The 21295-nt window shown below is 36.8% G+C and overlaps 1 protein-coding gene across 3 annotated transcripts in view; it reads left to right on the forward strand.

Annotated features, from left to right (window-relative positions):
- Positions 1-9456, forward strand: part of epb41l4a (erythrocyte membrane protein band 4.1 like 4A) — an 11170-nt gene extending 1714 nt beyond the window's left edge. For all 3 annotated transcript variants that reach the window (XM_037753492.1, XM_037753494.1, XM_037753493.1), the window contains 18 exons: positions 461-558; positions 1333-1417; positions 2135-2222; positions 2758-2846; positions 4277-4340; positions 4735-4826; positions 5025-5069; positions 6456-6559; positions 6849-6915; positions 7012-7080; positions 7207-7287; positions 7898-7948; positions 8259-8348; positions 8445-8480; positions 8615-8650; positions 8745-8813; positions 8893-8973; positions 9071-9456. In XM_037753492.1, coding sequence (XP_037609420.1) covers positions 461-558; positions 1333-1417; positions 2135-2222; positions 2758-2846; positions 4277-4340; positions 4735-4826; positions 5025-5069; positions 6456-6559; positions 6849-6915; positions 7012-7080; positions 7207-7287; positions 7898-7948; positions 8259-8348; positions 8445-8480; positions 8615-8650; positions 8745-8813; positions 8893-8973; positions 9071-9152 — 1327 coding nt within the window. In that variant the 3' untranslated portion in view covers positions 9153-9456. The remainder of the gene's footprint in view (positions 1-460; positions 559-1332; positions 1418-2134; positions 2223-2757; positions 2847-4276; positions 4341-4734; positions 4827-5024; positions 5070-6455; positions 6560-6848; positions 6916-7011; positions 7081-7206; positions 7288-7897; positions 7949-8258; positions 8349-8444; positions 8481-8614; positions 8651-8744; positions 8814-8892; positions 8974-9070) is intronic.
- Positions 9457-21295: the final 11839 nt, after the last annotated feature.

A 21295-nucleotide genomic window follows, 5' to 3' on the forward strand; every position in this document is an offset into this window, starting at 1 on the left:
GGGTGTCAATATTAGTATCAACATTTCTTCCATACAATATTTCATTGTATAATGTGTTATATAATTTTAATTTTAATAATTAAAATTATTAATTCTAAAAATGAATTAATATGTTGTCATTATTTTCTGTTTCTCTGAAATACAAATGAGTAAAAATAAAGATAACATGTCCTCTGTGTCAGCAGGCCATCATTAAAACAATGATTTTAACTTTAGGGCTAATTATGATTTTATTTTTAATAAATAATATAACTATTGGTGAAATAAAAAAGCTTTTTTAGGTATTTACTAGGGCTGTCAATTGATTAAAATATGTATTTATTATATATTATATATTTTCACACATGTTTTATCTGTTGGAGTTTCTGTCAGTTTCTCGTCGGTTCTGATTCGTCTTTAAATGAATGATCTTATTAAATATTAATAAATATTAATAAGTACGGTGTGTTTTCTCTGTCAGGTATCAGTTCTACCTGCAGGTTCGTCAGGACGTCCATCAAGGTCGCCTGCGATGCCCCCCCCACCTCAGACCTCGACTCTCCGCTCTGATGCTGCACGGTGAGGAAACACCTCAATGTGAAAGATTAATGATTCAATATTAATGGAGCAATAACCTCCAAATCTACACATGATAACATTATATATATATATTATGTATATTATACTTTAAAATGTTTAAAAACAAATGTTTATTTTTTTATAACAATAGAAAATTAATTTGAATGTTTTTGTAATTTTTGAAAAAAAAGATTATTAAAAAATGGAAAAATAATATTTGCATCATAGATGACTTTATCATAACTTCACATACAATTGTTTTTATTATACAATTAGTTATTAATGAATTAAATGCTTTATTACTATTTTCTGAATCTTGTGGTCCTCCATAGCGGAGGGGGGAGCATAATAATAATAATAATACATAAATAAATAAAAGGGAAAATTAAATAAATGCAAAATACATAATATAAATAAATGTAAAAACAAATGCAAAAAAAAAAATTATAAAAAATATTAAAAGAAATAAATAAATAAAAGGGAAAATTAAACAGAAGAGTAAATAAATAAGGGAATTAATACAAAGATAAATAAAGAAAGAAGCAAATTAAAACAGAAATTTCAATGTATGTAAAAAAAAAAAGTATTTGCATCATAGATGACTTTCAACCCCCCCTCCCCACCCCCCCAGTTGAATCAACAATCATTGAACTAACATTGTAAAGATGTTGAGCATTTATTAAATGTATATTTTGTTTTATTTATTTTTATTTTTAAGTAAACCGTCGGAGCATCTCAGTTTATTCCTTCCTGTTTGTCTTTGTTTGCGTCCAGTGGAGCGAGGTGACCAAAGAGAGGCGGAGCCGTTGAACTCAGAGGAGAACCAGGAAGAACAACACATCATCTACCAAACACTCAGGTAGACACCAGATATTAATCATTCACTAACAGGAAAGAAAACATGTATTAACAACTGAAAATGTCAAATATTGAAAAACAGAAATACAGTTTGTGGTTGGGGGGGGGGGGGGGAACTGTATCTGATAGGGCTGTTAATCCATTACAATATTTAATCATGATTAATCACACATGTTTTATCAGTTCTAAATGAACCTTAAAGGGAGATTAGTCCAGTATTTAATCCTCTTATCAACATGGGAGTGGACAAATATGCTGCTTTATACAAATTTATGTACATATTTATTATTGTAAATCAATTAACAACACAGATCAATGACAGATATTGTCCAGAAACCCTCTTTTTTCACTTTTTTTCAGACTTTTTTCGGACATTTTTCAGATTTTTTTGGGACTTTTTTTCAGACAAAACCCCCTCACACATTCACACATCTGGAGGTCAGAGGTCAAGAGAACCCTTTGAACATGGACATGTCATTATCTCGTTAACGTTGACAGTCTTAATGACTGAAATTATTATTCTAACTTCAACATTTACGTTGAAGATTAAACATATTTAGTCTTTGTTCTTACTGTGGTTAGTCTCTCCTTATTCAATAACTATTAGTCACATTTAGATTAAATATATGTTTAATAACACGTCTAGATGTGAAAAGGTTGTGTATTATACAGTAATACAACCCACAGAACTAACTCATCTCTGTCTCTCTCTGTCCAGCGGTGTCTCTCGTCCTCAGGCTCAGTGTCTCTTCCTGTCTCTCTGCAGCTCTCTGCAGATGTTCGGAGTCCAGCTGTTCGCCGCCTACGTAAGATTTCTGATCACCGATCAATAACACGCTTCACTCTTCACTCGTTGTAATGTATCTATTACACGAGTGAAAAAAGTAGTCTAACGTGTACTAGATGTTAGTATGCTACGGTAAAGAGTACTAACACACAGACTCATAATTAGTATACTTAGGGTACTTTACCAAACTAAAATGGGACTATTTTAAGTATACTTTGGTACATTACAAACATACTACTACATATGCATTTCATACATGTACAAATTAACAACAAATAAAAATACATTTAATGAGTACTACTGGTATTATAATTGCACTTTGAGCATATTTGAAATGTTCTAGACAACTAATATATTAATATTAGATTAATAGAATACTCCTTCAGTAAACTCTGCTACGCTTTGAAATACATTACAGATATACTTGTAGAATATAATCTATGTTAATTAAACAGAGAACCACAGTTTAGTTTAATATCACATTTGAAAGCTTTTTGTCAGACTGAGTTTACGTGTAATTATTTATCCGTCTTCACTCCCATGATGCTTTGCAGGGTGAGAACCACACGGAGTTCTTCCTGGGTCCGACTCCGGTGGGCGTGGTCGTCTACAAGAACAAAGTGCTGGTGGGGAAATATTTCTGGTAGGAGTGAGACCTCACAGCTATCTTTGTTCTTCTGTTAACTTCAAATATTACGTCTGTCCTTTTGGGTCAGAGTGAGACCTCCGTACATTCACCGTCTTCGGTGGTGGTAAATATAAATGTTCATATAAATAATCAACATCAATAAATGATTGAATAATTATCGATAAACAACGTAAATATATGTTGGCATGAATATAAATAAACAAATTATAAAATAAAAATATATATTAACAAAAATAAATGTGAACACAAATATGAATCATTTTTATAGATTTAAATAAAACGCAAATAAATATGTAAATATAAAAAAAGTAAACCTTTGTATGAATAAGAATATACAACATAAACAAGTATATCAAAGATATAAAAAAAACTATAAATAAATATTTGTGTAAATGAACAACAAACAAATGTTTGTATAAATAAACAACATAAATAAATGGCTGTATAGATATAAATATAAGTAAAAGTTTGTTTAAATATAATCAACATAAACAAATATTTGTATAGATATAAAGAGACAACATAAATACAATTTGTAAGAACATAAATAAACAAAAATAAATGTGAGCACAAATATTAATTATTTGTATATATTTAAATAAAACTAAATAATTGTTTGTGTATTAGAGTATATAAAAGATATAAACAACATCAATAAGTATAGGTATAAATATAAATAAACAAAGTTTGTATGATTATGAATAAACAAAATAAATATATGTTTGTATGAATATAAATAATATAAATAAACATAAATAAAAGTATATCAAACATATATAAAAAAATAAATGTGCACAAATATGAATCATTTGAATATATTTAAATAAATAAAACAAATAAATGTGTTAATATAAATAAACAACACTAAATGTTTGTGTAAATTGTATATTCTTAAAATTTCAATTTTTTTAATTCTATTTTATTCTAACGTTTTTATCTATTCTTTTGTTATTATACTGTTTGACTTGCACCAACAAAACCAAAGCAAATTCCTAGAGTAAATCTCTTACACCTGGCAATAAACACAATTCTGATTCTGATTCTGAAATAAAATAACAACAAACAAATATGTGTATAAAAGATGTAAACAACATGCATATATGTTTGTATGAATATAAATAATATAAATAAACATAAATAAATGTTTGTAAAAATATATATAAAACAAAATCAATGTGCACAAATATGAATCATTTGTGTTGATTTTAATAAAACTCAAAAAGAAATGTTTGTGTAAATATAAATAAACAACACATAAACATACAAAGTGTATAGAAGATATAAACAACATAATCAAATATTTGTGTAAATAAACAACATAAATAAGTGTATATAATATATAAACAATGTAAAAATATTTGTATAAATATAACTTAAATAAATAAGTGTTATTTTGCTGTGATCATGTGACGTGTTTTCTTCAGGCAGAGAATCACCAAACTTCACTTTAGAGACGAAACCTTCGAGCTCCGAGTCGTTGGAAGAAACGTGAGTGCTAACAGTTTATTAAATGCATATTTATAATATTATTGTTCAACATTTCAGTAGAGACATTAAATATGACAAGATAAAATGATTTTGTTTTACTTTTGCTCGTCTCTTTGTAGGCGGATGTTTAACTGGCGTCCGGTAGTCACTTTCAGTCCAGAATGGCGGCAGCGTAGCTCTGCTGCTGGCGATATACTTCTTCTTTGATGATGTTAAAATTACAAGATTAGAGAATTTCTATGAAAATGGAAAAAATCTTACAAAACACAACGAGACAAATATCAGAAAATACACTAAAAACACAATAATAAATAATAAATTATTCTATTTCAGAATAAAGAAAATAATATCTATACATTTTTTTTGTGTGTTTGCGTTTATATTTGTGTTTCAGGGATCAGAGACGTCGTTCTACTTCCAGACGCTGCATCGGTCCGACTGTAAACGTCTGTGGAGATGTTGTGTTGAACATCACGCCTTCTTCAGGTAACACCGAGCCGGGTTTCATCCTCTAGAGGACTTTACGTTGACTTACAGTCATTTCCTGGAAGCTTACCCTAACCCTAACCACTACTTGTCTAATCCGAACCCTTTCCCTAACCTTAACCTAAATATAAACTAACCCTAACCCTTATACTACATTCATTTATTTATATATATATATTATTTATTTCTTGTGTTCAGGATGTCGGAGTCGAATCCCCTGACGTGTAAACTGAAATTCAACAGGTAAACACGCTAAAACACGCCTTCATGTGATGTTAAGAAATCTATTTTCATTAAATACATTTTACCTTATTACTTATTATTATCACTTGTTATTGTTTATAAAATATACTAGTTTATACGATGACTCCAGGATGAATTGGTAACAATTTATAATAAACATCATTTATAAACGGTAAATTGATAGTTAATTAAACTTAGTTAATAATTATTTTACTGTAAATAAACAATTAAATGGTAATTTATATTTAATGTTTACTAATTTTTTAGTAAAGCTATGATTGTTATTTTAACAGTTTGCACAGATAACATTTTATATATATATATATATATATATATATAAGTATTTGTTAATGATTAAGATATTATTTGTAAACCTTTAAGAAATTGTTTGCAAAACATCTATAAACAAATAGATATAGATATATATGTTGTTAAATACATATAAATAAATAAATAAATAAATAAACATTATTTGGATGGTTATTATAAAGTTGCAGCTGATGATTATAATAACTTGTTAAACGGTTAATAAATAGTTTGTAAAACATCTATAAACATTATTTAGACAGATAAACCAGATATTTTCAAAACTTTGTTAAAGGTTTATTAAATTATATAAATATATTATATATAATATATATATATATATATAAATAAGTTATAATAATATAAATAAAAGAAAATATAAAAATTCTTTGGATGGTTATTATAGTTACAACTGATGATTATAATATCTTGTTAAACGGTTAATAAATACATTAACATTATTTAGACAGATAGAACAGATATTTGTAACACTTTGTTAAAGGTCTATAAAATTATATAAATAAATTATATATGAAAATAAATTATAATAATATAAATAAAAAATATGAAAAAATATTTAGATGACTATTATAAAGTTACAACTGATGATTATAATAACTTGTTAAATGGTTAATAAATACTTTGTAAAACATCTATAAACATTATTTAGACAGTTTGTGGTCCATCTATCTATGAAATGTTTATAGATGTTTTACAAATCATTTGGTAATTATTAACAAATACTTAATATAGTATATAAAATGTTATAATGTGTGAAACAATAAACTGTTCATAAATAGTTTACTAATGTAATCAGAGTGTAATTGTTATCATCTCTTATCAGCTATGATACAATATATAATTTATAAACTAATTATTTCATATTACACAAACTAATGATAAAATAACAGAAATTATAGCATTAATAATAATAATTAGATACATTATTAATTATCATTTCCTTGTTTGTTAACAGTTTAATTAAATATGAATTTACCGTTTCTAAATGATGGTTATTATAAAGTGTAACAGATGAATTAAGTGTTTTAATAATTCTCTCTCCCTCTCTGTCATGTGTAGTGTTGCTCGTTCGCCCTCTCTGGCTCTTCCTCGGCTCAACGTCGGCCTCCTGAGAAACAAAACGATTAACAACCGAACGACAGATCAGAGACCAAAACATCACGGTACGCACACTTTATGACTATTATTATTATTATATTATTATTATTATTATTATTATTTATTATTATATTATATTATATTATTATTATTATTATTATTATTATTATTATTATTATTATTATTTATTATTATATTATTATTATTATTATTATTATAGAGGGAACCACATAAACCCAAAATGTGCATCTCTAAACCCAAAAACGTATTCTAATAATTTCATTTAATTAAAATTTGAATATTTGTCTCGTTGCCTGTAATCTGTCCACTGTCTCCGCCCTCCTCTCCTTCCAGCCAATCAGACGGCGAGCGTCACCGGTGAGCCGATGGCGACGCAGGCGGCGCCGCCTGCTGTTCAGAGGTGAGCAGGGCGAGAGACACTGAGCCCAACAGAGGAGAGAGAGAGAGATCTGTGATGTCATGTGATCATGTGACTGAGTTGGTCTTGTTCCTGCAGGTCAGCGGGCGCGGCGGAGCAGGATGACCTGAAGCCCAGTGCACCATGGGAAAACAGCGGCCCTCTGAGGTAAGAGAGAAAAAATAATAATAAAAACATAATCGGTGTTAGATGTGAGAAACAACAGGTTATATGATCTACAGTTTATATGAGTGGATGTAATCTGGTTACTGAGTGAATATTATTCGGTTCCAGCGGCCTTTTCAACCCAAAGTTTCCTCCAAGCACCAAAGAAGAAGAAGAAGACGTTGGAGGTGGAGGTGGAAGACCACAGAGGTAAGAAAGGAAGAAAGATCCAACAAACACACGACGGTTAGGCGAGGCTACTATTTGAGACCGGTGTTTTGTTTTACGTTAGTGACGTTAGTTACATTAGTTACATTCGTGACGTTCGTGACGTGTTTTCCATACTTTTGTTGTTTGTTTTGTTTCTTTACGTTTATGTACTTATTTTAAGCCCAACCGTGACGTAATTCTTTAATCTAACTAAGTGGTTTTATTGCCTAAATAACTGCAGACGTTACTGTAGTTTTGTTGCGTGGCGTTCAAATGACGTGAAAAGGCTGAAATGCTTCCTCATGACACGCGTAATGTCCATTTAATATTAAAAAAGTGACATTTGTGACGTGTTTTCTGTACTTCTGTTACGTTGTTTCCATACGTTTGCGTATGTATTTTAAACCCAACCATGATGTTTTTCCTAAACCTAACTAAGTGGTTTTGTTGCCTCAACCTAACATAGTTTTGTTGTATAGTGTTCAAATTTCATTATTATACCACATAACTTTATTATCGGGTTGCTCGATCTACTACGTCACCTGCTGCAGACGATTATAATAATAATAATAATAATAATAATAATAAATGGATGTTGTTTGTCTTCTAGACGGAGCAGAAGTCTGGATGGAGATCAATCAATCAGACAGCGCGGCAGGAGGTGAGCGGCGTCACCAACAACTTAGTTTACATTTATCTTTAAGTTTTAAGAGAAAAAAACAACAACGTTTTTGGACATATGTGATGGTAGAATTGTAAACTTTTGGAAAAAAATATTGTAAAATAGATTAAATGAAATAATCTGTAGCCGACAATCAGTTAAATGTAACGGTTCAAGTTTTATTCTAATAAAGTTTAAATAAAGACATTTCACAGGTTTGAATGTCGGTAAGAGTTTCGAAAGTTTAAGTTTAGTTTTGGAAAACTTTGACAACTCGATTTTTTGGGTTTCTGTAAAATGTGATCACCAGATCTCGTTCCCGTGGCAACACAAGCAGCGGCAGCGAATCACAGAAGACGGCGAGTAACAGCGAGCAACGCAGACGAAGAAAAAAGAGCCGGTAATAAAACTCTCTGTATCTCTTTAATGTCTCTCGACCTTTCCTGTCTGCAGTCGTCCCTTCAGTCTCTCTAATCTACTTCCTGTTTCCACCTAGCGATCGCCATGGAAACCGGAGACCTGATTCCAGATCGTAAGTAAACAAACAGAACGCTAACGCTAAAGCTAACGCTAAAGCTACATATGAAGCGTTTTAGGCTAATTTAGGCTAACAGATGCTACAAGTCCGTCGTCATTTGCGGCTAATGCTCGTTAATCTGTTTTTAGACGGAGTCCTGACGCCCTGACATGGAAACACATCCAGTACGTGTGTGTGATTGTGTGTGTGTGTGTGTGTGTGTGTGTGTACTACAAGTATTTGTATTTGTATGAATATATCCTGTGTGTTTGTAAACAGGAAGCAGCTGATGGAGCCCGATGGTTTGACTGACAGACAAATGGAGGAAATACCTTATAAGGAAGTGAGGTAAGGAAGGAGGAAGTGAAAGAAGGAAGGAAGGAGGAAGTGAACGAAGGAATTAAGGAAACGTGTTTGTGCCCTACAGGGTGTCGGGGGAGCCAATCAGAACGCGTCGTTCTCCGAGGGGGCGGCGGCATCGCCGGTGGGCGTCGGCTTCAGACCTCCAGTAAGTGTCAATCAAATGTTTCAGTCTGTGATGTCATCAGTGAATTACCTGTCCTCTGTCCTCAGTCCTCAGGTGAGCTGCTGTTTGTCTCTTACAGGTCAAAGATGGACCAGCTGGTTCCTCCTCTTCCTGTTACCAAGGCAACCAACACTTCCGTTCGATTACCCACAAGTCCCTGAGGCAGCCGTCGACTCATTCTTTACCCACATTGCATTATATATATATATACAGTGTATATACATATACATGTATATGTATATACATGTATATATATATATATATATTATGATTGTGAATTAATCATTTTAAATATGTTGACGCGTCCAAAATGAATATTTTTGTTTATCTCTGTGGAAGATATCTGATGATCGAGTGGCTCAATGTTATTCATGTTATCATTAGTACCTTTAAGTACAGTACTTGAGTAAATGTACTTAGTTACTTTTCACCTCTGATATAAAGGAGAGTAAACCTTGATTAGAATATTTGTGTTTTATGTGTGAATGAAGCGAGCGCTCCTCGTGGCTGCTGGATGTTGTTCCTGGATCCGGCAGCAGAGGACGCTGTTGTCTGTTGTCTGTTGTCTGTTGTCTGTGGTCTGTTGTCTCAGTGACTGCTCACATCATGAACATGTTTACTACACTTACTGGCAGAAGAGCTTTAATTAAAGTAATAATCCTGAAGATGTTCATTTAAATAAATAGATAACGCCACTAATTTCTTTAACGCATTAACGCAACTTGTGATTTTGAGTTTGTAGCGGCTCAGTTTTAAAGCTGTTCGTATCATATGAAACTAGAAAACCTGATGAATCCATCAGTACCAACCCGCGAGGAAGAACTGTCATGTCCATGTTCAAAAGGGTCCCTTGACCTCTGACCTCCAGATATGTGAATGTGTGAGGGGTTTTTGTCTGAAAAATGTCTAAAAACTTTCCAAAAAAATCTGAACATTTTTCGAAAAAAGTCAGAAATATGTCCCAAAAAATTTGAAAAATGTAAAAAAAAAAAAAGGTCTGATAAACTTCCGAAAAAATTTCCTAAAATTGCCAGAACGAAGTCTGAAAATGTCTGAAAAAAATTCTGAAAATTGTCCAAAAAATGTCAAGAAAGAAAGGCAGATGAAAAGTGTGATGGTAAACTGTAAACTCTAGAACCTGATGAATCCATCGGTACCAACCATGTCATACTAGCTGGTCATGAGGGAGGTTAAATAACACTCCAAACTTACACTAAATGTTGGCATTTTCAAAGGGGCCCCTTGACCTCTGACCTCCAGATATGTTAATGTGAATTGAATGACAGCCCTAGTTTAAAACTGTGAAATGTTGTACAGTTGTGACATCACAAAGTCACAGAAATCCTGACGGCTTGTTTCAAAGGCACAGCTTCTGAATACAGGCTGTATGTGATGGATTGAGCACTTAAACCTGCTTTATAATATAAAATACATAAAAATTTCACTTTTTACTATATGGGACCTTTAAGTAAAAGTAGTAATAAGTACTCTGCTACAAGTAAAAGTCCTGCATTTTAACATCTGACTTGAAAAACAGCTCACAAATAGAAAGTTTCCTCTCCTAAAGCAGCAGCTCGCTGTAGTTTCTATCAAGCAAACAGGAGGTAAGAGTGACGGTTGGGGACTATTTTCAGCGGCGGATGAATCCCCGTGTGGCGTTCTAGTGAGTGATTAGTGTCAGCAGGACGCAGGATGATATAAACTACTAACTAGATATCAGGATACTAGTTCCTGCTTTGAGAAACGTCAGCCGACCTTTATGCGCCTCCGCTCCGTGGTGTTGATAGAAAACAGCGTGACGGGCTTCAGGCCAAACCTCCAGATCCGGGCCCTCCGACCCCCCCGACCCCTCCGACCCAGCGGGGTCCTGTCTGCACGCCGCCGCGGCTCCAGTTTACGTCTGTGGTTTATTTCTGTACACACACGCGTTGAGGCTGCAGTGTAAACAGACCTGAGATCGTTGCTGTGCTTCTGATCCACGGTGTGGTGGAGTGTTTACCGGAGAGGAACCAGGCGGTGGGTGGAGCGGCCTGATTGGTGGTTTTATTGGGAGGCAACTGGTCCGAGTATAGTCCGTCATCTGGAGCTGGATCACATCAGTTCCTTAAAGCACCGTATAGTCCCGATGTGGGGATCGTTTTTAACAAAAAAAAAACTTGGATGTAAACTAGTTGTGAACTCAAAGTTGGGAGTTGGTGGAGACCAAAAACGGAGCTAAAAGAGAGAGAATATTGGATTTATATTCAAACACAAAGACTCCTGATGAACCATCATGTTGCTCTGAAACTGCTGGATGTGGAAATAAGCAACTGTTTGCTAACAAGTTCAACTTATCAACTTTATAAAGGTTTATATATGTTAATGTGTTCACTTCTACTGGAAACAAGTGGACATAAAACCAGTTATTGCAGGTTTAAAGACACATTATGTAACCAGAATCAGCTGTGTGGTGACCTCGCTGGTATAAAACCAAACCCAACACTCCTCCGTGCTTTACTCACTGAGTGTTAGAGGAAACAGGTGGGTGGATTTCTGAACCCAGCAGTGTTGCTTCACTTCATGTTTGGTCCGACTGTTCCGGGTTCTTGGCTCATCAGAGAGGAATAACATGCATGACTGTGGGCTGGAAGTGTTTATGTTGAAGTGGCTGGTCTGTGCACACCTTCCAGGGCTGAGTGGGCTCATTACAGATGCTGTGGTGGCTGCAGACGGATGTTTATACTGTGGGGATGTAGAGGGTCTTTCTATAGGACGATTCAAACCAGCAGAATACACAACAACCAGGGTCAAACACGTTCAACGAGAAACGTTCAACAACAAGCGTTCAACAACAACCACGGTCCAAACGGTTCAACAACAACATTTAACAACAACCGTTCAACAACAACTGTTTAACAACAAACGTTCAGCAACAAACGTTCAACAACAACCGTTTAACAACAAGCGTTCAACAACAACCACGGTCCAAACGGTTCAACAACAACATTTAACAACAACCGTTCAACAACAACCGTTTAACAACAAGCGTTCAACAACAACCACGGTCCAAACGGTTCAACAACAACATTTAACAACAACCGTTCAACAACAACCGTTTAACAACAAGCGTTCAACAACAACCACGGTCCAAACGGTTCAACAACAACATTTAACAACAAACGTTCAACAACAACCGTTTAACAACAAACGTTCAACAACAACTGTTTAACAACAACCACGGTCCAAACGGATCAACGAGAAACGATCAACAACAACCAGGGTCAAACACGTTCAACAAGAATCAATCAACAACAAACGTTCAACAACAAGCGTTCAACAACAACCACGGTCCAAACGGTTCAACAACAAACGTTCAACAACCAACGTTTAACAACAACCGTTCAAAAACAATCGTTTAACAACAAGCGGTCAACAACAACCACGGTCCAAACGGTTCAACAAGAAACGATTAACAACAAGCGTTCAACAACAACCACGGTCCAAACGGTTCAACAAGAAACGATTAACAACAAGCGTTCAACAACAACCAGGGTCCCTACGGATCAACAACAACCGTTCAACAACAAACGTTGTAACGTTTCTGACTAAACTTAACTAAGTAGTTTAGTGAAGGTGCTGAAGGCAGATTGAAGTGAGCTCTGGGTGCTGGTGCTTCATCTCTCCCACGCTGTGAACACTAATCGAGTTAAAACCAGCTAACGAGGCGTTTTCAACTTGATGTCAGCTGTTTGAATCCAACCTGTCTGTCTTGGCGTTGTCATGGCAACAGCCCACTCAGATATGAGCTCATATGAAGACGTGTTTTCCACTGACATCAACGATCCGTTATATTAATATGAACAGCTGGTTTTATATAAATAACGAGACTAAAGGCCCGTTATAGTAACTCTCCACAACACGAGACATTCAACATCACATGTCAGGAGACTTGTCTCAGAGCGGGATTGGGGGGGTACCTGTCCACCAGATGACCTCAGACTTGTCCACCTGTCCCAATCACCTGACTCCCACACGGCCACTCCCTCCTGTTCACCTGCTCACCTGTTCACCTGTTCACCTGCTCACCTGTTCACCTGCTCACCTGTTCCTTATTGCCCTCTTCAGTCTGGCAGGATTGTCTCTTCACCAGATGTTTAGTTAGCAGCCATCTAACTTTCCCGTCTTTGTTTCTACCAGGAAGGTCAGAAGAGATGACATCAGTCTGAGTAACATCAGGCGTTGATATCATTTCTTAAACGTGATAAATAAAGTTCTATTTTATATTTATTCTTGACTTCTCAGATCTGTCAGACTATCTGTCAGAACGAGGCAGAACGTGACAGCTATCCTCTGGTGGACAGGCGGGTCTATTACACACTTTGGCGTGATATCAGGTTACCCAGCATGCTCTCTGCTCCACCCTGAATAACCGTTGAAGACACTTAAAGAGAAATATTAAATTTTAATAACAGATAGAGCTTTATTCTGCACGTTGACTTTGTGTGTGAGTGTTTTACAGCTAGAGTGTGTGTGTGTGTGTGTGTGTGTGTGTGTGTGTGTGTGTGTATTATGGGATGTGGCTTTCTGAGCTCAGCGAGGGAACATTTGCTTCAGGCCAAATAAAGCTGCCCATGTAAACTCCACATTCCTGAGCCTGTGGTGTGTCAGACTCTCTCTCTTTGTGGAGGGAGGAGGCAGATCTGCTCCGGACTCACATTGACTCTCACACACTTTCTGCTCTCTAACGTGCACTAAACGTGCACTAAAGTGCACGTCAGAGAACTGATTTCATATTTAAAGTGACTGTTGGAGCTTCATTAACTCAACATCTGTATTATAATGAACAGAAACCACCGATCACTGGAGGCAGCAGAGGAACTACGTACAGATCAGGATGTTTTACTAAGTATATTTTACTGCACAATGAGTACTTTTACTGCTGATACTTTAAGTACATTTTACTGCACAATGAGTACTTTTACTGATGATACTTTAAGTACATTTTACTGCACAATGAGTACTTTTACTACTGATACTTTAAGTACATTTTACTGCACAATGCGTACTGTTTTTGCATGGAGTTGTGAATACTTGTGTACTTGTACCACCAGTGAGTAGAGCTGTGTGTACTACTGGCTGGCAGCGTCAGGGTGACAGAAGTATTCAGGATGGAACATTTAGATGGAGTCAGAGTCTCGGTACCGCCGTCCCACCCAGGCAACAAAACCTCCGACCAGCTCCACAACAACCTCCCCATGGCGGCGACGGTGGCGGCCTCCATGACCTCGGGGGAGGGGGGGGGGGTGCTCATCCAAACTCCTAGATCATGCAAACGTGTGTCGTGTGTGTGTGCATGGATGCAGACACACGTTCACAACTGAATTACATGTTACAGACCAACAGACCTCACACAGCGCTGTGACACTGCAGCCTATAAAACTCTCTCTGCTTGATTTAAGGACCATCATACCATCAGTCACACACAGCAGCATCACGGTACATTACCATGGAGACCGGCCCTGAACCAGCCCAGAACCAGGACTCTATACGTTATCATAGAGCCCCGCCCAGAACCAGCCCAGAACCAGGACTCTGTCATTAGAGAGCAGCTCAGTGGGGGTTCAACATCCTGACTAAATTACACATTACTGTCCTCGCTGAGCCTCAGAAAGCCTTCAGGATGTTCCCGCTCAGCAGAGATCCAGAGAGAGTCCTCGGACCGGCCCTCCAGGTCACTTCAGCTCCAATTTGCATAAATGTTTTTTGGGTTTTCCAGCTGAAGAGGAACCTGGAAAAACCCCAAAACACTGAACCGCAACACACTTGAGAGTTTCCCAGAGTGACTGCGAGAGAGACAAACAGGACCAGGACCAGGACCAGGACCAGGACCAGGACCAGGACCAGGACCAGGACCAGGACCAGGACCAGGACCAGGACCAGGACCTGAACTGAGTCTCTCTGAACTAAAACAGGAACCGGGCTCAGACACCGTCACACATCAATACTAAATAAAACTTTAAATAAACCTTAACTGATCCTCAGACCAACTGGTGGATCAATGACACGGCAACTAGTGAGTTATTGCACGTGCAAAAACCACTGAGCACCTGTGTGTGTATATGTGTGTGTGTGTGTATATGTGTGTGTGTGTGTGTGTGTGTGTGTGTGTGTGTGTGTGTGTGTGTGTGTGTGTGTGTGTGTGTAAATGTGTGTGTGTGTGTGTGTGTGTGTGTTTGCCGCTGAGCGCTGCAGGAGTCTTGAGGCCGGTTTTGGTGACTAGGAATGTGCTTTTTTTTATTGGCCTGGCACGTCCTGGCTCCGCTGTGCTCCGTCCAGAGTCTGGGGTTTGGCTCTAGGGTTTGGCTCCGGCTCCGGGTCTGGGTGGGTCCAGACTGGTCTGGCTGTGTGGTTGAACGGGGTCAGTGGTTACAGCGCTGGGCCGGGTCCGGGGCTGCTGCTGAGGCTCACAGACACATCTGGAGTGTGACGGCAGGATCATCGCCTCAAACTCATTCACATTTACTGAAGTATACTTTACTAGAGTATTTCCATTAGTACTTCTACTCCACTACATCTCAGAGGTACATATTGTACTTTTTGCTCAGTTTTAGAGCTAGAGTGAAGATCCTGGTATCATCTGAAACTCTAGAACCTGATGAATCCATCGATACCAACCATGTCAGACTAGCTGGTCATGAAGGAGGTTAAATAACGCTCCAAACTTACAGTAAATGTTGGAGAGAAAAAACTGTCATGGTCATCTTCAAAGGGGTTCCTTGACCTCTGACCTCCAGGTCAGTGAATGAAAATGGGTTCTGCTGTCCGAAAAACATTCTGAAAAAAAGTCAGAAAAATGTCTGAAAATTGTCTAAAACATTTTGAAGAAACTCTGAAAATGTCAAAAGATGTAAAACAAAACAAAAAAAAGAATTCCAAAAAATGTCTGAAGGAAATTCAGAAAAATATAAAAGAAAAAGTAAAAAAAAAAAAGAAATTTCAGAAAATTGTCGAAAAATGTCCAATGAATGTCAGAAAGATGTCCCAAAAAAGTCTGAAAAAAGTCTGAAAAAAGTCTGAAAAATATTCAGAAAAATGTAAAAAAAAAAAAAAAAAGGAAATGTCAGAAAAATGTCCAAAACATTTCAAAAGAATGTCAGAAAAATGTAAAAAAAAATCCGAAAAAGTCTCAAAAAATCAAAAAAAAAAATAATCAGAAAAAAATCTGAAAAATGTCTGCAAAACAAAAAGTGTGAATAATGTCCAAAAAAAAGAAGTTTGAAAAAATTCTGAAAAGAAAGTCTGGAAAAAAAGTCTGAAAAAAGTCTGAAAAAGAGTCTGAAAAAAAAGTCTGAAAAAAAAGTCTGAAAAAGAGTCTGAAAAACAAAAAGTGTGAATAATGTCCAAAAAAAAAAAGTTTGAAAAAAAAGTCTAAAAAAAAAATCTGAAAAATGTCAAAAAAAATGTCAAAATACAGATACTTACCAGACATGCAGTTTGGGGCAAGTCACAGTCAAGTTTGGAAAAGTCTGAAAAAAAAGTCTGAAAAAAAGTTTGAAAAATGTCTTGAAAACAAAAAGTGTGAATAATGTCCAATAAAAGAAGTTTGAAAAAAATCTAAAAAAAGTCTGAAAAATGTCCTAAAAAAAGTCTGAAAAAAGGTTTGAAAAAAAAGTAAAATAAAGTCTGAAAAAAAAGGCTGAAAAATTTCAAAACATTTTTCAAAATACAGATACTTACTAGATATGCAGTTTTGGGGCAAGTCAAGTCAAGTTTGGAAAAGTCTGAAAAAAAGTCTGGAAAAATGTCTGAAAAACAAAAATTGTGAATAATGTCCAAAAATAAGAAGTTTGAAAAAAGTTTGAAAAATGTTCTGAAAAAAAATCTGAAATAAAGTCTGGAAAAAAAAGTCTGAAAAATGTCCCAAAAAAAGTCTGAAAAAAGTTCTGAAAAAAAATCTGAAATAAAGTCTGGAAAAAACGTCTGAAAAATGTAAAAAAAAAAAAAAAAGGAAATGTCAGAGAAGTGTCCAAAAAATTTCAAAAGAATGTCAGAAAAATGTAAAAAAAAAATTCAGAAAAAACAAAACAAAAAATCCGAAAAATGTCTGAAAATTGTCCAAAAAATGTCAGAAAAGAATTCTGAAAAATGTTCTTAAGAAAGGCAGAAGAAAAGTCAGATACTGGTGTCATAATAAACTAGTAAACCTGATGAATCTATCGGAATATGTGGTATATTTTCACCTCTTGTACAAGTCCACGAGGCCCCTAAGGGTAAAACATATGAGTAAGAATCATGAGGGAGACATATGGTCCTGAGATATGACCGGGGGCTGGGGGATAACATATAGGATAAAGGAGCCATTCATTGTCATGCGCTCAGCTCAGATGTTACATGACATGAACCAGATATAAGGAGGCGCGAGAGCCCCGAAGTGCAGGGACTTTCAGATTTGACTTGAGACCTCCGGACGCTCGAGACGTTCGTTATGACATTTGTTGCTTGTTTGTAATAAACTCTATTATACCAGCAAGAACAGTGTCCGCGGAGCATCCTTTCTCATCACTTCAACAGCACTGTCGCAGGAAAGATACGACATACCAACCATGTCAGACCAGCTGGTCATGAAGGAGGTTAAATAACGCTCCAAACTAACACTAAATGTTGGAGAGGAAAAACTGTCATGTCCATTTTCAAAGGGGAGACTCGTGGGTACCCATAGAACCCATTTACATTCACTGATCTGGAGGTCAGAGGTCAAGGGACCCCTTTACAGACATGCCCACTTTATGATAATCACATGCAGTTTGGGGCAAGTCATAGTCAAGTCAGCACACTGACACACTGACAGCTGTTGTTGCCTGTTGGGCTGCAGTTTGCCATGTTATGATTGGAGCATATTGTTTTATGCTAAATGCAGTACCTGTGAGGGTTTCTGGATCAATATCTGTCATTGATTTGTGTTGTTCATTGATTTACAATAATAAATATATACATATATTTGCATAAAGCAGCATATTTGTCCACTCCCATGTTGATAAGAGGATTAAATACTGGACTAATCTCCCTTTAAGGTACATTTTGAATCTTTCTAATGTTTATATTACAGTGAATGAGTACTTTTACTTTGATACTTTGAAGTTGCTGTGAGGAACTTTTAACTGGTTATGAAACTAATCCTCGCTGCTGTCAGACTCTGCTGTCGTCCACACGGAGCGCCAAAACCAACACAAAGTTAAAGTTCCTCGTGGTAACTTTAAGTTCATTTGACAGCTGATTAAGCAGGACTTTACTTGTAGCAGAGTATTTTTTACATTGTTTACTAAATGATAAAATATCTAAATACTTCTTCCACCACTGGCAGCTTCTTTATAGATAGAAACGTCCCCGTTTAGCGTCCGACGCCACCTGTGACTCACTCTCATTCACATTAACTCACAGTAATCAGTTAAACCGTCGTGTTCAGTACAAAGTCCGTTCCTTTGTGTTTGTAACCGGTTCAGAAGAAGAATGACAATAAAGCTTCAATATACTGCAACCATAAAGATATGAAGACGATAAATAACACTTTATTACCCACAATCCAACAGGAATCTAACCCACGTCCTCAGGCGTGTGGACAGCAGGACGTCTCTGTTTCACGTCCTCACACATTAAAATAAAAAAGATTGATTTAACCCTTAAGTAAATCAAATGGAGAAAATAACAACAAATAATTGAACAAATAGATAAATAATAATTAAAACAATAATAATAATAATAATAATAATAACAGTAAATAATAATAATAATAATAATAATATTAATTGAAACAACAATAATAATAATAATAATAATTAAAATAATTAAAACAATAATAATAATAATAATAGTAAAAATAATTATAATAATAATAATAATAATTAAGATAATAATAACAATAATAATAATAATAATACAAAAAAATATAATAATAATAATAATAATAACAATAATAATAATAATAAAAATAATAATAAATATAATAATAATAATAATAATAATAATAATAATAATAATAATAATAATAATAATAGTAAAAATAATATTAATAATACATAGTAAATAGTAATTAAAAATAAAAATACATATTAAAAAGATGGTTAATTAAACGTGTATGAAAACAAAGGGACCAATAATCTGCCTTTTACAAAAGACCGTCAAGTAACGCCGTGGCGTCGTGGGTTTACGTCGGAGCCCGGTGCGTCACTTCCTGTTGTTAAAGGGCACCTCAGTGCGTCGCTATCCGATGCTGAGGGAGCGCTGACCAAACGGCGTTATTTGACGAACTGGGCAGTCGGTACAGGATGGCGTAAAAACACCACACAGAAATCAAGACAGGCGTTCTAACCGTACGCTGAACGCCATTATCGTGGCATTTAAACATCTTTTTGTGTGACTGAACCGCCAGCCGCCGTCTGACTTCCTGTTGCTCCTGAAGTGGTGTTATTATGGCGAGGGTGACCGCTGAGCGAGGCCAACGGCATCACCGCGGTTTAACGCTTCACGTTACCTCAGTCAGTAAAGGGAGGAGTGAGACGAGGAGTGAGACAAGGAGTGAGACGAGGAGTGAGACGAGGAGGACTCCACCACTAGATGTCACCAGATCCCACACTGGACCTTAACGTCGTACTTTACTGCTGTATTTGTGTTTAACTTCTTTATTTACTAGTTTAATCTACAGTAAAGTAGCATAACCTTCCAATACTGCAGTAGAGTACGTCAGATATGTAGTACTACATGCCCGTACTGCCTCTGCCGGGAAAGTGTTTGGTGTTTGTCACCCTCTCGGGAATGGCATCACGTTCGTGGGAGTAAAAGACGTTTGCAGTATTTGTACATTTACTGGATATTACGTAGTACTCAGCGAGAGGAAAGATCAGCCGTGCAGAAGTGTGTGTTCGGGAGGACGGATCACACAATACGCTCTCTGTCTCACACACACTCACTGTCATTGTTCACGGCCTGACACTCTCAAACACACATTATGCCAATGAATCCACAATGGAGTCCATGTGTGTGTGTTTGTGTGTGTGTGTGTGTGTGTGCTGGTGATGTAACAGGGTTGGTGTAAACAGCTGATTATGATCACAGGAAAGTGATACAGACGTTGATACGTTCGCTGCAACATACTGATACACACAGAAACTTTATATTAAACGCAGGGCTTTTACTTGGAACAAAGTATTTTTTACAGTGTAGTATTAGTACTTTTACTTATAACAGAGTATTTTTTACAGTGTGGCATTTGAGTACTTTTTACAGTGTGGTATTATTACTTTTACTTTTAACAGCACTGTAAAAAATACTCTGGTACAAGTAAGAGGAGGTCTACTAATTGTAGTACTTTTTACAGTGTGATAGTAGTACTAGTACTACTATCTAACAGATGAAGAGTTGAACTCTGGTCAGAAGATGCTCTGCAGGAATTTAAAGGAGGAGGAAGAGGAGGAGGAAGAGGAGCAGGAGGAGGAAGAGGAGCAGGAGGAGGAAGAGGAGGAGGAGGAGGAAGAGAAGGAGGAGGAAGAGGAGGAGGAGGAGGTAGAGGAGGAGGAGGAAGAGAAGGAGGAGGAAGAGGAGGAGGAGGAGGTAGAGGAGGAAGATCGTGCATGAGGTCGGATTTCTCCTCTCGGAGTGATGAAGTGATGAAGAGCAGTTTATTTGTTATCAGGAGGCTCTGGGTGTTGATGGAGTGAGAGGAGAGGAGGAGAGGAGGTGAGGAGAGGAGGTGGGAGGAGGAGAGGAGGTGAAGAGAGGAGGAGAGGAGGTGAGGAGGTGGGGAGGTGAGGAGGATTGGAGGTGAGGAGAGGAGAGAGGAGAGGAGGTGAGGAGTGAGGAGGTGACGAGAGAGGAGAGGAGGTGAGGAGGAGAGGAGAGAGGAGGTGAGGAGAGAGGAGAGGAAGTGAGTAGGAGAGGAGGTGAGGAGGTGAGGAGGAGAGGTGGTGAGGAGAGAGGAGGTGAGGAGAGAGGTGAGGAGGTGAGGAGGAGAGGAGAAGAGGAGAGGAGAGAGGAGGTGAGGAGAGAGGAGAGGAGGTGAGGAGGAGAGGAGGTGAGGAGAGAGGAGGTGAGGAGAGAGGTGAGGAGGTGAGGAGGAGAGGAGAAGAGGAGAGGAGAGAGGAGGTGAGGAGAGGAGAGAGGAGGTGAGGAGAGAGGAGAGGAGGTGAGGAGGTGGGGAGGTGAGGAGGATTGGAGGTGAGGAGAGGAGAGAGGAGAGGAGGTGAGGAGTGAGGAGGTGACGAGAGAGGAGAGGAGGTGAGGAGGAGAGGAGAGAGGAGGTGAGGAGAGAGGAGAGGAAGTGAGTAGGAGAGGA

This window comes from Sebastes umbrosus, chromosome 19, assembly GCF_015220745.1.
Source record: "Sebastes umbrosus isolate fSebUmb1 chromosome 19, fSebUmb1.pri, whole genome shotgun sequence".
Lineage (NCBI taxonomy): Eukaryota > Metazoa > Chordata > Actinopteri > Perciformes > Sebastidae > Sebastes > Sebastes umbrosus.